Source organism: Acanthaster planci, linkage group LG10 (assembly GCF_054643075.1).
Source record: "Acanthaster planci isolate LZ-2023a linkage group LG10, COTS_SCS, whole genome shotgun sequence".
Lineage (NCBI taxonomy): Eukaryota > Metazoa > Echinodermata > Asteroidea > Valvatida > Acanthasteridae > Acanthaster > Acanthaster planci.
In genome coordinates this window covers 17447021-17464802 of record NC_141786.1, presented here as the reverse complement: position 1 = coordinate 17464802, position 17782 = coordinate 17447021, and the positions used below count along the sequence as shown (strand labels likewise).

The following is a 17782-nucleotide window of genomic DNA, read 5'->3' as shown; positions in this document are numbered from 1 at the left end:
TAAGGTACCGATGCACGCTAGTACACTAGGAACACGACCTTATCCATATTTTAGTTCTGTCCGGCCTTTCGTCTACTCGGAGTGAATACGCGTGAAGAGCAGTGAAATTATCCTCCAAATATCTCGGTAATGAGGGGCAACGAGGACGTATCAGCCAGCAGCAAATGCTTCCCTTGGTGTTAAGAACGTAATGGTGTTTTCAAATTGGACAAAAAATAAAAAGATCTCAAAAATAAATTTGATGAACGTCTGCCCACTTTTTAGACTAGCCTAGTAGTACTATATAGTATATATATAATAATATATTGCTACTGAGCCCTCGGGCCTCGGTACCATTTTGCACTAAGCATGTTTACATGTACCATGTTTACCGCACTTGAGAAAATGACCCTAGGGCCCAGAGGCCAGGCCAGGGTATGTAGGTATGGATGCAAGTGACTGATGGTACATGTACATGTACCCAGTAGAAAATTGAGCCACATATTATGTTTCCAACTTTGTGTTACCATGGTTACACTACAGTCATGACAGAAGCTCTGTCAGACTTTTCAGCTGAGAAAATCCAAGACTGAAGTACAGCGGTTTATAGCTATAGGGGTAATTGCAGAATACCCTGCCACTCTAAACAGTGACATCTGGAATGACTGGTAACAAATGGGTACAAGGTGAAAATCCCTTCAGAAGAGTGTGACATTTTGACCTGCATCTGGCTATAAGGTTGATCATGTGGGGTGCGGGGTATTCCACAGTTGAGCTTAAAAACATTTATAATCGAATTCCAAACATGAATTTGGAAATTAAAGGTTAATAATTCCAAAGGTCTGAGTTTATGTATAAGCTTGGATAAAAATGAGAAGTACAGTGTACTTCCTATTAATTAAAATTGTTTCCTTTGTTTTGGCTTTGGCAGAAAAAAATAATTAACGCAACATGGCAGAGTCTTCAAATGCTGCCTCAATGGATCAAGACACTGCCAGGCAGCTTTTTGAAGAAGGTGCTACGCTACTCTTTCTCAATGTTCCTCTCGGCACTGAATTCGGAATCGACTACAACACATGGAACACGGCCGAGCACTTCAAGGGCGTCAAGATGATCCCGCCTGGTGTGCACTTTGTGTACTACAGTGCGGTGAACGTGCGTGACCGCTGCACTGCACCCCGCATGGGGTTCTTTCACTGCTTCCGGCGGCGGGAGGTGATGGTGCTCAGCTGGAGCAAACGCGACGAGGACGCAGTGGAGCACTTCTTGGAAGATGGGGAAGAGGCCGAGTACCGGGGACGGTTGAGGGAGTTTGACCCCTGTCTGGGGTCGTACCCATACGAAAGCCTGAAGAAATGGGTGTCACTGACCAGCCACATCACGGAAAACTCAGTGAAGGACTTGATGCCATCATGTCAGAGGATCTACTCTGCCCCGCAGCTGATCGCCGATGACGAAACCAGGACAACAGCGGAGAGAGCCAAGCTGGCCGAAAATCAACGTTTGGAACATCCAGAGGGCAGCGGCGTCAGTGCTGAGGACCTGCTACCCAGGATGCACAGCAAGCCGGGGACGGAGATACGCTTCAGCCCCATCCCGGACAAGAACTACCCGGTGGGAGCATCCCCTGCTGAGATCACCAAGTACTCCATGGACCTAAGCTACACCTTGGAGAACATGTTGCGGACTCGTTACCCAGACCGTCCCACTGCTATCCTTGGGGAGATCCAGTTTGCCTTCATCTGCTTCCTGGTTGGCCAGGTCTATGACGGCTTTGAGCAGTGGAAACGACTCGTCCACATCCTCTGTGCCTCCGAGGAATCCCTGGTGGCTCACCAGGACCTCTATGCCAGCTTCATCACCGCCCTCCACTTCCAGCTCAAAGAAGTCCCCGCCGATTTCTTCATTGACATTGTCTCCAGGGACAATTTTCTGACCACCACCCTGCGGGAATTTTTCACCAACTTGCAAGGGGCAGAGGTGGGCCAGCCGTTGAAGGTCAAAGGTCGACGCTTCAAGGAGAGCCTGACCAAGCGATTCAGGTGGGACTTTGACGCCTTGCCGGACGAAGATGCCCCTGTTGTCGTCCAACTCTAAAATCAAACCCACTTGATTTTGCCATCTTGCGTTGTAAATATTTCCAGCATATCGTGATGTACTGTAGAGCTTCCACGTCGAACACAGCTTCTGAAGACCTACTCAAAGTTGGTCATGTGATGGTGAATGGTAGATACTGTTGGTCAGCAGACACTGAAGCCTTTTGAGGCTGTTCATTCATGTACACTGTACATGCTCACTGACAACTTTAAACTGCCGTGCACAGAATGATCAAGCGTAATTTTTCAATCCTAAAATCTTTAGTGCCCTAGACAGTGTCTTAGAGTTGCTTAGTGCTGAAAGCATTTCATAGCAAATACATGTTTGAGGAGAACCAGTCACAGGAGACATTGAATGTTCATTGTTTTTGGCTGGTAACCGGATATTGCTGAGCAAGTATTCTGTCTGTTTTTAGAAAAGCTCTTTGGTCAGCATGTGAAAACATTTCCCGTTTGTGCAAAAGAAATTGAAATGTTTTGCCACTTGTGTGAAAGCATGCAAAAACCATCTCCTGTTGGTTCAAAAAGGTGTGAAAACAATTTTCCCAAACTTGGAAACAGTGCAAACACATTTGATGCACGTGTCTGAAAATGCTTGAAAATTTCAGTCTTTGCCACTTTTGTTAAAAGGCGTTAAAAGTATTTTTCTACTCGAGTGAAAATGCCTTAATAATGGTCTCCCACTGAATTGAAAAGGAACACACTGGGGAGAGAATAAGTGTGGAAAGAATTGACTATAACCAGATGACGGGTTACTTTCAATTACGTACATGTATATCCGTACAATGTACGAGTACATGTACTGTAAGTTTGTGTGGAGTTGGGTTCATGTATCAACTTCCGGTATCAGAACCCATCCTCTTTTTAAGTCTGGAAAAATTAATATAAAACTGCAAATTCACATTTGTCACACTGCCCCTTTTTAAAGAAACTAAAACGTATGTCTAATTTTACATTCTACATTGTCTATTTTAGTTGGACCCCCCATCACTTCAGGATTACAGTTGTTATTCAAAACATTGCATTGTAAGCAACATGTACATGTATGAACCCACAAGGATTGGATAGGAAATTTCAGGTTACTTTGCATTAAATTTGGCTACAAGGGCGGAGTTGATTGTAGAACTTTTTTTTTTTGAGTGGAGGGCAGATCCAAAGGGGGCCAGCTACAAGTAGGGATCTCCCCACCCCCCAAGCTAAAAGTTGTGGTTTTTTATCGATGCCTTTTCCCTTCTTTTAAGAAATTAAGTAACAATTACCCAAAGTGTAACCTCATCCCCTAGATTCATGTAGGTCATCCAAAATTAAAGCACATACAAAATTTCTAACTTTGCTCCTCCCCCCTCCACCAAAATTGGTTCTATTTCAGCCCTCGATAGGGGAATAAGTACCAAGAACATGCTTCTCATTCAGGAAAGGCTTACCTGTACCGTGTGGAGTATCACCCTATTTGGACGGGCCATTACAGTACATGTACTCTACCAATCTTGTGCAATCTGACCCATCACAAGGCTTGTTCTAGCAGCTGGCAATGCAGTGTATGGGTATTCCCATGTTTACGGGGTTGGTTTTCTTAAAGATTGGAGCATACATGTATACAACAAAAACACCAACAAAACGCTCCGTTAGCAAGACTTTGATTGGCTGTGCAAAAAAAGGGGACATTAACCACATCATCTACACGTTCTAAAACATGTTTGTACCAATGCAATTTCACATTCAGGGAATGGCCTCCGTGCCCATAAGCGGCAATACTCCAGACTGATGTACATGTACAAAAACTTCCAAAGATATTTGTGATATTGACTTTTGAATTGTTGGGCTTTACATGTAATTCTAAAGGGTAAACAATAATACTCTCAATCAATTTTACACCAAACAGTTAACACCAGGTTTGAGGCATTTGTTCGTCATCTTTATTTCTCTAAATCGTAAGTAAGCACTTTGTTTTGGATAGAATAAATGTAATAATTATGGAACAATTACAATACACTCAACAGAGTAGCAATGTAAATTTGACACATGTTCGTCATCATTTTTCACATAACAGGCATTGCTTTAATAAGACACAATATACACAAATATATGAGAAAAAAGGCTTTGTAAGTTTGATTTCTTCAACCAGTAAAGTGTGGACAAACATGACTGTCCCTCTGTCACATTCCTTTTACTCCAACCAATGCACAAAAGAAACTGTCCAGGCTGCCACTGCTCTTCCCGATAAACTTCCATTACGTTCAGGAAAGCCCATGGAAAATTTCCATTGTGACTTCCGTGACCAGTATTTAACATTTCGTGTGTAAGAGCCTTCTCGACTTTTTCACCACAATTTTCCCTGTGGTTACTATGTACACATTTTTGTTCCATGTGGCTGTTTTCCCACTCGAACAAATGCCCATTTCAAATGGCAATCCAAAATTAGTACAGTGCCTGAGAGGTTAATTTCTCAGTGTTGAAGTTTGAGTCCGTCCACAAGATTTTTCACAAGCCCTCGCAGTAGATGATGAACAGAGCTGGAACAAGAAGTTGTTCGGGTTCACTTGAACAGCTTGCGAACTCGATGGCTTGTAATGGACTTGACTCACACAATGCTGTTTCATTGAACTTTGACATCATAGCCGAATCTATCCAACCATGATTGATGTGGAACTTCACTCAGAAACATTTGGCAACGAAATCTCAATGAACCAGCCCACCACAAGCTAGCAATGCCTTACATTTTCAGTCTTTTCCCGAGTCATATTGCTTGTCTTTACTAAATTCAATCCAGCCCTCACAATATTTATTTACAAATAATAGATAGTACTTATGAGCATGTCATTTTTATTGAAGCAAACGGTAAGCAAAATAAAAACATTTAAAAATACATCCAAAAACACAAGGCGAAACCATCTGTGTATTTCATAGAAGGTCCTAATCTCTTTTTTAAATCTATGTACAATGCACATTACCGACAAGAGAACATACTGCCAACTTCTATTCTGTCTTAACTGGAGTAGGGACTGCATAGGCACAACTGCGCCCCACAGTGGCAAAAACTTCAGAAGCGCCCTGATGTTGCCGGGCTGCACAAATAGTGAAGGTGAGTGCTGATTTCCTGATCTGTTGATTGGAAAGTGCTGAGAGAAACAGTTTCAGCTGATCTCTTCACTACAGAGTGCTCAGGAAACCAGTTTTAACTGATTCCTCTATTGAAGAGTGACCAGGGAACCAGTTTCAACTGACATGACTGATCCCTCTCTTGGAGAGTGACCAGTAAACCAGTTTCAACTGAACCCTCTATTGGAAAGTGCCAAGGGAACCAGTTTCAGCTAATCCCTCCACTGGAGAGTGGACTAGCCACATCCAAACATTGTGGCCGTGGCTAGCAGTGTCACACATGCCTATGGGAAGTGGCCAGAGCTTCTGCCCCCTGGCTTTGATGGAGGTACATGCTAAGTTCCGGCTACAGCCACATTGGATGCCATGTCAGTCAATGTAGTTGAGTCCTGTCCCCGGTCCCCTCACGAGGCCCATCATTGGTAACCAGTGAACAGCTACAAAGAAATGCTATTTGTTGCTGTTCACCTGAAGAGTTGGTTGATAAACTAGCAAGGGCTTCCGATGGACTCAACTCAGCGCGGTGGTTGAGACCGAGTCAAGCTACAGCTGAAACCAACAAGTTTCTATACGAAATGCGCCCTAGCCGTAGTTAGCACTCTTGAACAGCACTATCTCTTATGCACACAATCCATACTTCAGTTTCTAGCTTTCCCTTAAGAAATGTTGACAGCAAGGAAACAAAATGGCGTTTCACTTTTTTTTCTTACAAACAGTAAAAGCATTCAGTATAAAAATGAAAGCATTATTTCATAAACAAGGCTGACACTTTGGGATGGAACAGTGGTTTTGAATGATTTGACGTGATGTAAACATCTGAAACTAGCAAGCCCCTGCCCAAAAATCCATGAACTTCCTCAATTATTAGGGAAGAATGTCCCAAATATGAAGGCTTGTTTAAATCTTAACACAAATTCCTAGAAAGTGGGCACACAGGGGGAGGGGCTAATTTGTAGCGGGGGGAATGGATTGTTGAGAAAACAGGATTTGAGTGTTCAGATGTCTGAGAGTGTCGTTTTCGTCATTCGCTGGCAAACTGCCTTGACCATCCATTCCACACATAAAAAGAAAAACTTTGATTTTAAGTACATGCCGAAGTGATTGTCAAACTGGTGACATAAACGTTCACAATTAACAGGAATTCTACACATTGCTGACAAATTTAATGAAATTAAAACCTATAGAGCAACCAGTATTCTATCGTGTGCCAGGCATCAAGGGCAAAACAAGAACCACAATTTCTTTTTGGGAGGGCAAGGGGGCGTGAGGCTACATTTTCAGGCTTTGTCCGTGGCCTCTGGAAGGAAGAGAAATGAAGCTGACCAGAAAAAAAAAAATCCCCTTTCTCTCTATTCTCAAATAAGGAAAATGGCTTCCCCCTCCCAAGATCTTCCCTTGCCCGAGTTGAGACAAATTTGCGCCACCAGGAAGAATGAAACAGGAAAATGGAAATTATACAGTGAGCTGCGATCGTCCAGTCATGTGGAAATGATGTTTACAAAAAATATCATTTAAAACAGTTGGCACCGAAACATCAAAGCTGAAGCCCATAAAACAACATGTTACACTTTTTTTTCAGTCAACTTGTCTTCAAACCAGTCCGAAAATGCATTATGGAATCTGACCAATGGAAAAGTGAATTATTTATTGTGTCTGGCATTTCTTGACAAAAAAGGAGGGCAATTTATCAATCGGTCACTGACTGGATGATTACCGTAGAGAGGAGAAAATTTCTGTCTTGAAGTGAACAAAGGGTGTTTTTCCAGTTTTGCGGTGTCATCAACTTCCATGTCTGACTGTAACTTCATTTCAAGTCTGAAATTTCGGCTTCGCTTTGCTCTAGGAATAAGGAAGTTAGCTTTAAAAGCACAGGAAACTTGTCAAAGATGCTCTCTGCGGACGTGCAAAGAAAGGACCAAAAACATAAAGACCTGGTCTAATAACTACTTGCACAATCATGACACGTACAATATAGTACCCAGATAATCGGTTTAGAAAAACAGCAATATATACTATATAGAAAAAAGCATCATATTTTTGGTTACACAATCTACATAAATATCACATAGATTCAGAGGCCACACATACCCAAAATCTTGTTTACTGGGCCCACAAGCGTATGTTCTGCAGCATATTGCAAACAGCAAAAATCATTTGCAATCTTTAAATATTCTACAAAGATATTTCTTTTACTGAGAAGAGTATTTTGCTGTTGCCTAGTAATTTTAAAGCGCCTGGGTGATTCGGTATATCCCCAAAAGAACTATTTACATTTTTTCTTTAATTCCTTCTCTAGAATATAATGCCTAGTTACCGTCTCGCTTGGGAAAAGTTACGTCTGAGCCACGTTTGGCTTTCTGTTGACAAAAATAAGTGATGTTCTTTTTTTCTTCTTCTTTTTGGCACAAGTATGTACATGTCAGCGCAGCATAAGAGGTCGCGGCCTTAATACCAGCCACCTGATTGTATGCAAATCAGTACAACCTTTGACCTTAAGTACCAAGAAACTCGTAGCTACAGAGGGCCAGCCTCACAGGTGACGTCTTGTGGCTACTGAACAAAATGGCGTCCCCACCACACGTCCTATTCGCCGCATAGCAACAATTTTAAAAAGAAGAGCGGGAAGGGAAGAAAAAAACAAATCAATTCATTCCATAGTGCATGCTGAACATGCTAACTGGAACCAACCAGTGTGCGGGGCACCAAGGAAATGCATGAGATCTCACTGGTAGGCAAACACCTTCCAGGCATATAGCGCCCTCAGCCAGTGTTGCACAAAGCGAATGGATACAGAATTCCATTACTGGATGTACTGGTGGACAGAAACCGAGACAGCAGAAATGCCGCTCCAGCAACGCTACCAACTGAGACATCCGGGTGTGCATGTACTGTATCTTGAATAGTTCTGCATAACATATTGACTTCTCGTTTCTGCTTGGGCACGTAAAGTTGTCGTTGCGCTGACCTTATGTCGAAGTCGCAGGGTTGGAGAACCCCCGGAGGATTTTCCGGGCCATGGTGAGGTCGTTCTGAGAGATGTCCAAGGCTTTCCGGATGTCGTCCATTCGGTACCCCTCCCGGACCAGTGTCTCCATCTTCCCTTGCACTGTAGTGGGATCGCCCGCACCGGCGCCGGCAACCTTGGTCGGCTGGAGTACACCATTGGTGGGCGGGGAGGGCACTTGTCGCTGGCCCAGGGGCAGAGCTTGGTCGCTGGAGGGTGCTGGGCTGGACGTCGGGCGGGGTTGGGTCGGCAGGGGTGGGGGCTGACTGGATTGCTAAAGCGCAGAGAAAAACAAGCAGTATAATAAATGAGGCGGAGGGAAAACCACAGGCGTTATATGTATCACTCTGGCAGAAGTTATGATTGTGTCCACTGACATGAACTAAATGCGAGGGTAGACACAGTTGACGCCATGCACAATGAATTAAAAACCCTGGCTTGACTGAACTGGGGGGGGGGAGAGAATTCTCAGCGAGGCTGCACAAGGTGTGGAAAACCTAGTTCTTAGTTTAAGAAAAGTTCAAATGTGAAAAATCACAGCGTTCCAGAAACTGAAATCCCATCATTAATGGCTGGTTCATACTTGGCCCAAGAGCGCACACCAACATTAAACTGTGACATCAGATCAAATATTTTTAATACCTGTCAGATCATTTACATTTGTACATTTTGAACACATTTCATCTCAAAGGGAATTTTGCAGTAGATACGTCGTGACGTCATAAGCTATTTACTTCCCTGTCACGTTCACCTGAAGTACGATTTGTCCTTGACTCTTGAGATGGTTTGCTTACCTGCAGAGGTGGCCGGGTACCCATAGGTGGGAGGGGTGGAATGTCGTAATCTTCAGGGGTTTCTCGAACTGGAAACAGAGGAGACAGAAGGAGATGTACATGTAGGATTTGTCTTTGTGTGAACAATGCCTACCTTTGATTTTGCCCTTTCTTTTTTTTCCACTTTTTTTGCAGGGGTGCGGGGGGTAAGTGCCCCCCTCCCCTTGCCAAACCCCTGGTTACACATCACTAGTTTCAGGTGATGTGAGAGTGCTTGGCTCTTCTTGCAGAAGAATCAGAATTAAGCCTTTGCCCAAAATTGAAGCTACAGGCCTTAACAATGTTCTGTTTACTGAAATTTCTCTTTCAACACTTTGATCGACGTGACATTTACGGCATATTTTCTCTGATGACTTTCTTTTTTTTTTTTTGCTGCAGTACAGTGAGGTCTGAACAGTCAGGACCCCTGCAAGTTCCTGTTACCTGTACTCTTGAGACCGAGTTGTAAAATTTCCCGACCTCAAAGTCTCAATACTGAGACCGGTCCAGAGATCTACATACATATCAGTGTGCTCTACTGACCTGGCATTCTGGGCTGTTGAGTTGTCACTGGGGCCTGTGAGTTCATGGATAGGTGCGGGCGTAGTGGTGGGATATCGTAGTCCTCTGAGGGGGAGGCCCTGCCACCTGGGGGTGTACAAAAACAGGAAGTGGTTGAGTGAAAATAGTCAAGGCTTTAATCATTATTGTTCTTCAGCACTCAGCCATCTTGGAGGGCAATACTATCAGCAACATGTTCAGATATTTTCAAGAGCACTTAAAGTCAGCCATCTTTGATGGCAATGTGGTCGGCCATTTTAAAGGGCAACACACTATGTTTTGCAGGCAGCACACACAAAATTTTCTTGTCTGAACAATAGCAAAGCACTCCGCCATCTCTGAGGGCGGTGCTTTCTAGACTTGGCCATTTCAGAGAGCAAAACACTCAGCCATCTTGGGGAATAACACTCCAAGCTAACTTCGAGCGTGACAGTTTTGCTGCACTGGGGCAGGCTCACAGTTTGGCTTCTTGAAACGCATCAATATTATTTTGACTGACCTCGCTAGATTTCTCAGAGAAGCTCATATTCCTTACCAATCCCACACACTCATTAAATTTATAGAGCTGTACAGAATATGTTTTTACAATAAAGTGCATTAATTGCTGCTAGCAAATCACACGATGACTGATGGATAAAATGAACGTTTTGCAAGAAAACTTTGCCATTGGAGGGTGCTGCCACAACTCCAAACTGTGCATTTTAGAAATAATCAACAAAAAATACTTTCAAATATTTCCACCAATAACCTCAACTTTGTTCTAGCGAAATCACATTTTGTGGATAATTTTTGCCTTGGGCTCAGAACGGTAACAATATTTTGAAATATTTAATATCTATCTCAACTTCTAGGTACATGTACGTTTACTCTGTAACATAACTACTTCGTCAGTTGTTTTCACAATTATTCTTTAACCACTTCGAGCTGGGGCATTTTTCAACATTGAGGATGCTGGGCCGGCATGACTATCATTTTTTCCGTTTTCAAAATCCTTCAACAATTCATCATCCATTTAACAGTCGTTTATAGCCGCATGGAGTAATCTTCAGGCACCACTCTAAGTTGACAGGTGACCATCATTGACACCCGAGTATTTCAGCTAGGCCTGCAGCCTTGTAAACAGAGCCCAGATTGTGCGGTGTTATACAACTGTCTTTTGTTCACGAACCTGGCTCAGTGCACTGCTGACCTCTTTTCAATAGGGGCCAGATTAGCATGCAGCGGTGCTGTATGGCTCATCGCTGCGGTGGTGGAGAGCTTTTGTCCCCGGTGGTAATCCGCTTGCTCTAAATACCCCAAACCCTGGTATACGGTTTCAAAATAACGCTGGATTATCACCACTTTTGAGAGTGAAAAATGCTGGTCATGCCCAGCAGCCTGGTCTTTTGTTCGGAGTACGGTCTTTTGTTACAGGGCCCTGTTTCCTTTGTCCGAGTTCGGAGACCCCGGCCACACATATAAACCATATGGCTCCGATTTCGGAGTCCCCGGCTGGTAGTGGTTAAATGCAATACAATGTATTTTCCCTTTGAATACACGGTCCTTCCAACTGAAGATTATGTGTTCATGTACTACACCATTTCGAAGGTAAAGATGTACAGTAACAAATTCACGTGACAACAAAATGCACTGGGGCTGTGACAGAGTTGTCTATAAAGTGATTTGCCAACTGGACACCACATGCGCCATGTTGCTGCCTTATATACCCAATTGTGGTTGAGTCCATTTCCATGTCACGTCAGAGTCCACTATTTCTTTCCCTCCTCTACAATCACGTTGCCTCCATACTCAAACTTAGACTGGCGTTAGTTTGAAGGAGACAAATTTGTTGTATAGATAAAGGTAACTCGAACAATGGCCGCTCTACTTTGCATGCAATTTTGCAAGACGTCTTGTGACATTACCGATACCCACGGTCGGCACACTTTGATCTGTCAATCTAGAGCATTCTGGGAACATGCAAACAATCTTTGTCTTTAATAACAAGGAAGTGCGCGCGACGAACAAAGCAAAAGTCAGCTAAGACAGTTTCCTTGTTCATGTAAGGGAGCACCTCAGAAGTTCTTGTCGGGTCGGTGAGACCAGTGAGATTTGAGTGCAGACTGTGCCGAGACAGCCCTGCGGTAGGAATACTGTAATCCCTGCAGGACACAAGCAGGTTCTCATAATGAAAATATCCAGCGCTCAGAACGGAATGTTCCACCCATTCAAAGTTGTGCATACTGTCCAGTTGGGCTCACTTCAAGTCAACTCTGCACATAAAACAAGTACAAAATTCACAATTGACAGTGACTGCACCTCACAGTCAAACTTGCTTTCACTGTGGCCACAAGTTGGCTTTGAGAAGCTTGAGGGGCATACTTGGACCAGTAGGCATTGCTGACCACTATGTGATATGTGCCGGCACTGCTAGCCACTACATGCATTGGCCTTTATGCACTTCTGGCCACTCTGTGAATATTAAACTTGGCCTGTACACACTGGTGAGCACTATGTAAATAGGCCTTCGTGTACAGCTGGCCACTTTGTGGAGACACTGGCCTTTAAGCATTGCTGGCTACAATGTGCAGTCACATGGAGGCCAAACCACACAGCGGATGCAGGATGTACATGTACATGAAAGCATTGTAACATCTAGACTGAGAATGAGATCGGCCGCTACCAAATGGAAGCAAACTGCCTCAGTCGGCTGCTCGGCAAGGACGGGTGGCCCCCACAGATGGCTGTCACAATGGAACTGGTAAACTTGGGGAGGAGAGAGGGGCAGGATAAACAGGCTGGCGCCATGGAAACCTGCAGCTACATCAGGTTTGCAGCTAGCTGGGCAGGATTGTAATTCGGCAAAGGTATCTGACCCTCTGACCTTTAACCTCTGACCCAAAGGGAACGGGAACTACATGACAGGGGTGACTGCAAAGTATGAACGCTGGCAGGAGGCACTCCTTTGCTAACAGAAACCACTATGAGTGACTTGTGACAAGACTACCACAGATGACGGCTTTAAAAGGTTGAATTTGGACAGGGGACAAATCTGATTAATGGCAGACAGGTTGTGGCTATGTTTAGGCAGCACACTCTAGGTCTGCCAACAGGCCATTGGTCTGCAGCAGGATGCTTTGCTTCTGGGTTCCAGACCCAAAGCGCAGAGCCTCTTGTTTACAACCCATCAGCTCGACAAATAAGCCCCAGCACCACAGCACAAAACTGTCCAGATCATCCCAAAACTAACATTCCAGAAATGTTACACCAGAAATGAACTCAAACAAAATTGTCTTTAATAGCGTGCGTACTTGAGGCTTGGCCCCCTAGTTTCGTTGACTGCATGTAGACTCGAATGTCAAGCGTGATTTATGTGTCTTGTCAAGCCCCGAAGAGGTGGACTTTTCTTAAAGTAACCAAATGAAAGATCAAATCATCTGTGATACTGCTAAAAATAGGACAATAAAAAAATTTAAACTCATACAAAAATATAATCTGTGTGCAAATGCAACAGAAAGATTTGGATGTTACTTTTGGGATGCCTGGAAAGGTAACATCTTGGGCCTAGATTCTACATCTACATCTTTGGCACAAAAAAAGAAAAAGAAAAAGGACTGGGTGAAGCAGAAGGGATGCTCGTGCACAACTTACTCAATGACGAGCGACCCATTCTGCCGAGGAAACACAAAAGGGGCAGGGCACAAAGGGATGAGGGGTGGATTAAATAATACGTGTGCCTGAAAACACTGTGCACTGTGAATGAAATGGAATACTCCAGATCAATGCCCATGACAATAACCATTACAAAGGATTTTGAACCCGACCATTTGTAAAAACTTTCGGGTGTGTTTTGCCGTTTCCGATCAAATGACGGTGAGCACTTTCATCTAATCTTTTTCAGCTCTTTCTTTTGGTTCTGAGCGCACCTGAATGAAAATTTAGATTGCTTCTACTCTTGATCTCATCCCTTGCTTTTTGTTTTAAGAAAATGCATCTACGGTGGAAGTTCAACCATGACTGGATGAGTGATTTTGATCGTCTGCTAGGCAAAATGACCTAGAGGAAACTTTGGTCAATCCCGTGAATACGGGGCCAGCTGAGTGGCGCAAGTCAGCAAAGTTTAAGAGTTTGACCTCCTGAGGACACCTTGTCCAAAACACCACTCCATGAAAATCGGCAGGGAGCCAGTAATCGGCAAAATGCGCCACCTGACAATTTTGCTGGTAGCTTGTTCTTGCCGAGCAGCAAAAAATCAGCCAGGAACCGGTCACAGCAATGTGCTTCACATGACACTTTGGCTGGTTAAAGCCCTTCATGCTTTCTCTGGATTACCAGCTCCGCTATTTTTCCCCTGGACACTGACTGGCCAAGGAAACGTGCAGGGCGAAACTTGACCAGCCCAGACCAGCAACCAGACTTAAGGACAGCAACTCAATGGCCACAGTGAAAGAAACTGCGGCCCGAGACCTTGACTTGAACAACTATGACCAGAAATCTAGACACAGGTCCCTATATGAGCAACAGAGATAACCGATGACAGTAGAGTGCGTTGGACATACCCGTAGTTGACTTGAACAGGTTGCGATCTATCACTGTGCTAAATTGCAGTGCAACATGATGGGTTTGATTCCTTATAAAGTAAAAAAAAAATAAAAACAACAAAAAAAGCGTGCCGATCTTACAAGGGGCCAGAAAAGCAAGCTTGACTGCACAGGATTCGTTTTCTTTTTTTTCTTTTTTGTGAACTAATGCTCAACTGAACTTTGGAACACTGACAGGTACATGTATGTACATCCTTCGAATTGCAAACAAAAAACGTGTTTTTACAGTGTACATGTGCCTTCGATTTCCACAGGCTTATTAAATAAAAACCATCTACACAGAAAAAAAAACAAGACAAAAAGTGAAACAACAGCAGACAGAAATTCATGGAGAATGAGTGTAAATGTACATGTACATGCCTTTCACACTGATTCCAATCAGGATTTGGCAGGAAGGAAAAAAGGGTTACTATTATTAGCAATCAATGTAAAGTTGTATATTTTTGTTTTAGCATGTTTCACGAACACTTGTGCTTAGAGCAGGGTTCCAGAGGATTCTAAACAGTAGCTGAAGCTTTTGCTACAAAAAAATGCACAGGACTTTCTCCAAAAAGCTTTCATGCACCCAAGTTTTTTTTTCAGTGATTAATCCAACTCAAGGTAAAGTCATTGCAACTGAAAGTTAACCTGGGAATGGGAAATTCTCTTCGCAATTTTTCCCTTCCCTGAACTTCACTTTCATTTCACAGAGCGTGAAAAACTTATCCCACAGTGGGAAATCATGGTTGCAGATTTTCCCACAGGTGAGAAAACATTCATGCCTTTTCAAATCAGAGAGAAATGTTTTTCACACACTGTGAAAAGTGAGTTTGAATGTGAAAGTGACCTCTTTTACCAAAATTTCTAACCACAATTCACTTTCACTTGCAATGTATTGAATATGCCTTGGGATAATTTCCACTTGCTGGTCAGACAAACACCCCTTCCCAATATTGTTCCTCTGTACTGCTGCCTGCCACTTCCTGGTTGGAAATCAGTGGAGTGCTCCAGGTCCTGTACCCATCAACCACACTTGCATACAGGGGTGCGACAAGCTCCAATTAGAAGCCATTTTGGTTCCCTCATCAGGAGTTTACGCTCCCAATGATCAATCTTCTGGCGATTGTTTGTTGTTTGGTCAGCTTGGACACAAAATGGCATCGTACTCTACATCATACGCAACCTCATGTCGCAACTCTGTCTGCACACTGCTCTGCTAACAACTACGTATTCGTGAGACCTGGAAAGCCTAGCTGGCAGCATGTTACTTTTTATAAAGCAGTTTTTCCTCTTGCCATACACAAGAGATAACTGTGCTGCTGTGGCACCACACTCATGCACTGTTCAAAACTTGAGCAAAGGGGCATAATGTGCAACATCTCATACTGTACATGTACGTGAGCACACGATCCACATGCAAGCACGGCGCCACCAGGACACACTAACGAGAGAGGACACCGTGATGCGATGATATCACACTCGTGAGTGCTTGAGTGCATACTCAACCCTAAAACTGCCAGGTTATTTTGGATCATTTCATGTCAAGGGTGGCAGGTACCCCCCTCCCCCCACACTTTGCTGATTAATTTCAAAATGATGGTAGCACGCATGAAAGAAAACTCCTTATCAGTGCAAATGTTCCAACTCAATCTACACGCAACATACGGCTTTGCTGTTACGGTCATTGGGATACTGCGTGGGCCCCGCGTGTGCCATTCTGCATGGATCCTGCGTGTGCCATTCTGCATGGATCCTGCGTGTGCCATTCTGCATGGATCCTGCGTGTGCCATTCTGCATGGATCCTGCGTGTGCCATTCTGTGTGGATCCTGCATGTGCCATTCTGCATGGATCCTGCGTGTGCCATTCTGTGTGGATCCTGCATGTGCCATTCTGCATGGATCCTGCGTGTGCCATTCTGCGTGGACCCTGCGTGTGCCATTCTGCGTGGACCCGTGTGTGCCATTCTGCGTGGGCCCCGCGTGTGCCATTCTGCGTGCACTGAGCATGGCAGTGGAGAAATGTATATATTTTCAGCAGACCCCTGTCAGAAAAATGGGAGCTGCGTGAGAACGGTATGTTAAGTTTTCACAAAAGTAGTGTCAAAATGACCTCTCCCAGCACCCTTTTAGGGTTACACTTGATGTACATGTATGCTCGCGCGTTACGCATCTCACAAAGGCCTTATTGGTTGAAGAAGCATGAGCAAGGGCGGACGGTGCAGGACACACCACCTACCCACGACAGTGGTGCCACAGCAGTACTGACTTCTTATGCTGGTTGTCAAATTAAGGCTATTGGCTTCCATTTCTTGTCACTTGATCAGTCCACCTTGACACAATGCGCAAAACATGCTTGCTGTTCATAGCCATTTCACAGGTCTCCGACAGAACTCAAACGAACTTTGCTGATGTGCAGGAAGTGCCATGCATATCAAATCCCCCCCCCTTCCCAAACCAAACAGTTTTCAGAAGAATCTTTCATTTTTACGTAACTTTTTCTTCAAAGATGATGCACGTACAAAAACACACCCTAGTGGTAGATTTTCTCATCTTGTTGCATGGTAATCGACAACCCTTTGACATCGGTCGTGGCTCTGAACAATGACTGCCAAAGGATTTTTCAATCCAGTTCCACCATGTCCAGGCATAAATTGTAAGAGTCCTCACTTCTGAGATTAACGACTCAAATCCCACAACCTCCACGGCACACTTTGCACACCAGCAGAGAGAATCGTTTGCAGATGAATTCAACACATTGAACCGTCTCGGGAAAATAGATGGGGATGCAAGGAAAACAAAATGACCGTTTGCATGAGCACAAACGTTAACCAATCAGTCACCAAATACACTGTAACCCTCCTTCAAAGGTTGAGAATTCCGTCGTTGAACTGCCTCTAATCTCTTTTCCTTTAGATTTTGATTGGGGGTAATTTCTCAACCCCGAGCTCACCACGAAGCCCTACCGCAAACCTGATTTGGGAGCACACTTTTGTATGCACGTAAAACTCTTGGTAACTTTTTTTTCACTTGCAAGTCCATTATTCAAGTGTACCTAACTTTCTCTTGCTGAGAGCCAGAAATAACGACACAGGGTTTGCATGGCTGCCATCTTGCAGGCCAAAGCTGTTGTTTCACAGTGTATACATGTACATGCACAAAAGAGGTTTCCCTGTGTAACAACAGAATTGCCCTGCAAGATGGCTACCGTGCAAGGCCTCTATGCCTTCTGGTTTCTCAGGTTAGCCTCAAACCAAAGATGGCAGTTTGGAAGCAGAGAGGGAGGGCATATCAACACAAGATGGAGAGCTTGTCAAGGAAACAAACAACTCTGCTACACGTGGGAAAAGAATCGTTGTTAGGCAACCAACCACCATGAAAACACAACACACTGTTCAAGAGCTGCCATGGTAATACAGTGACAGTATCCTTCTGGTTTGTTGGGTTCAACCTCAATAATGTTTCAAGCTCATTCAGGCAGAGGTGAGGCTGGCAAGGTTTTGGCCATATCATATAGGAATGATCCTCTAAAAGAAGTGTGGCTCGGATAAGAACCGGTGGTTTGGAACCGATGTTTTGACCAGTATGCTCTCAGTATTCATTTTTTTGTTTTTTTGCAGATGACAGGAGGACATTCATGAATGACATATGTGACCCCATAGAGTCTCTACTTC

At 44.0% G+C, this 17782-nt stretch overlaps 2 protein-coding genes across 5 annotated transcripts in view; one reads left to right on the top strand and one right to left on the bottom strand.

The window, feature by feature from the left end:
* Nucleotides 1-22: 22 nt before the first annotated feature.
* aar2 (AAR2 splicing factor) lies at nt 23-3961 on the top strand. Of its 2 annotated transcripts, none has more exons than XM_022253383.2 (2): nt 23-126; nt 911-3961. In XM_022253383.2, exon 2 carries the CDS (start codon nt 931-933, stop codon nt 2074-2076), a length of 1146 nt encoding a protein of 381 aa, XP_022109075.2. In that variant the 5' UTR covers nt 23-126; nt 911-930; the 3' UTR covers nt 2077-3961. The 2 variants fall into 2 exon arrangements, with proteins under 2 accessions (XP_022109075.2, XP_086998208.1); XM_087142082.1 differs by having other exon boundaries at nt 34-187.
* Nucleotides 3962-3968: 7 nt separating this feature from the next.
* LOC110989191 (E3 ubiquitin-protein ligase CBL-C-like) overlaps nt 3969-17782 on the bottom strand; it is a 41443-nt gene continuing 27629 nt past the window's right edge. For all 3 annotated transcript variants that reach the window (XM_022253376.2, XM_022253377.2, XM_022253378.2), the window contains 3 exons: nt 9534-9638; nt 8973-9040; nt 3969-8452 (listed from right to left, as the gene is read on the bottom strand). In XM_022253376.2, coding sequence (XP_022109068.2) covers nt 8141-8452; nt 8973-9040; nt 9534-9638 — 485 coding nt within the window. In that variant the 3' untranslated portion in view covers nt 3969-8140. The remainder of the gene's footprint in view (nt 8453-8972; nt 9041-9533; nt 9639-17782) is intronic.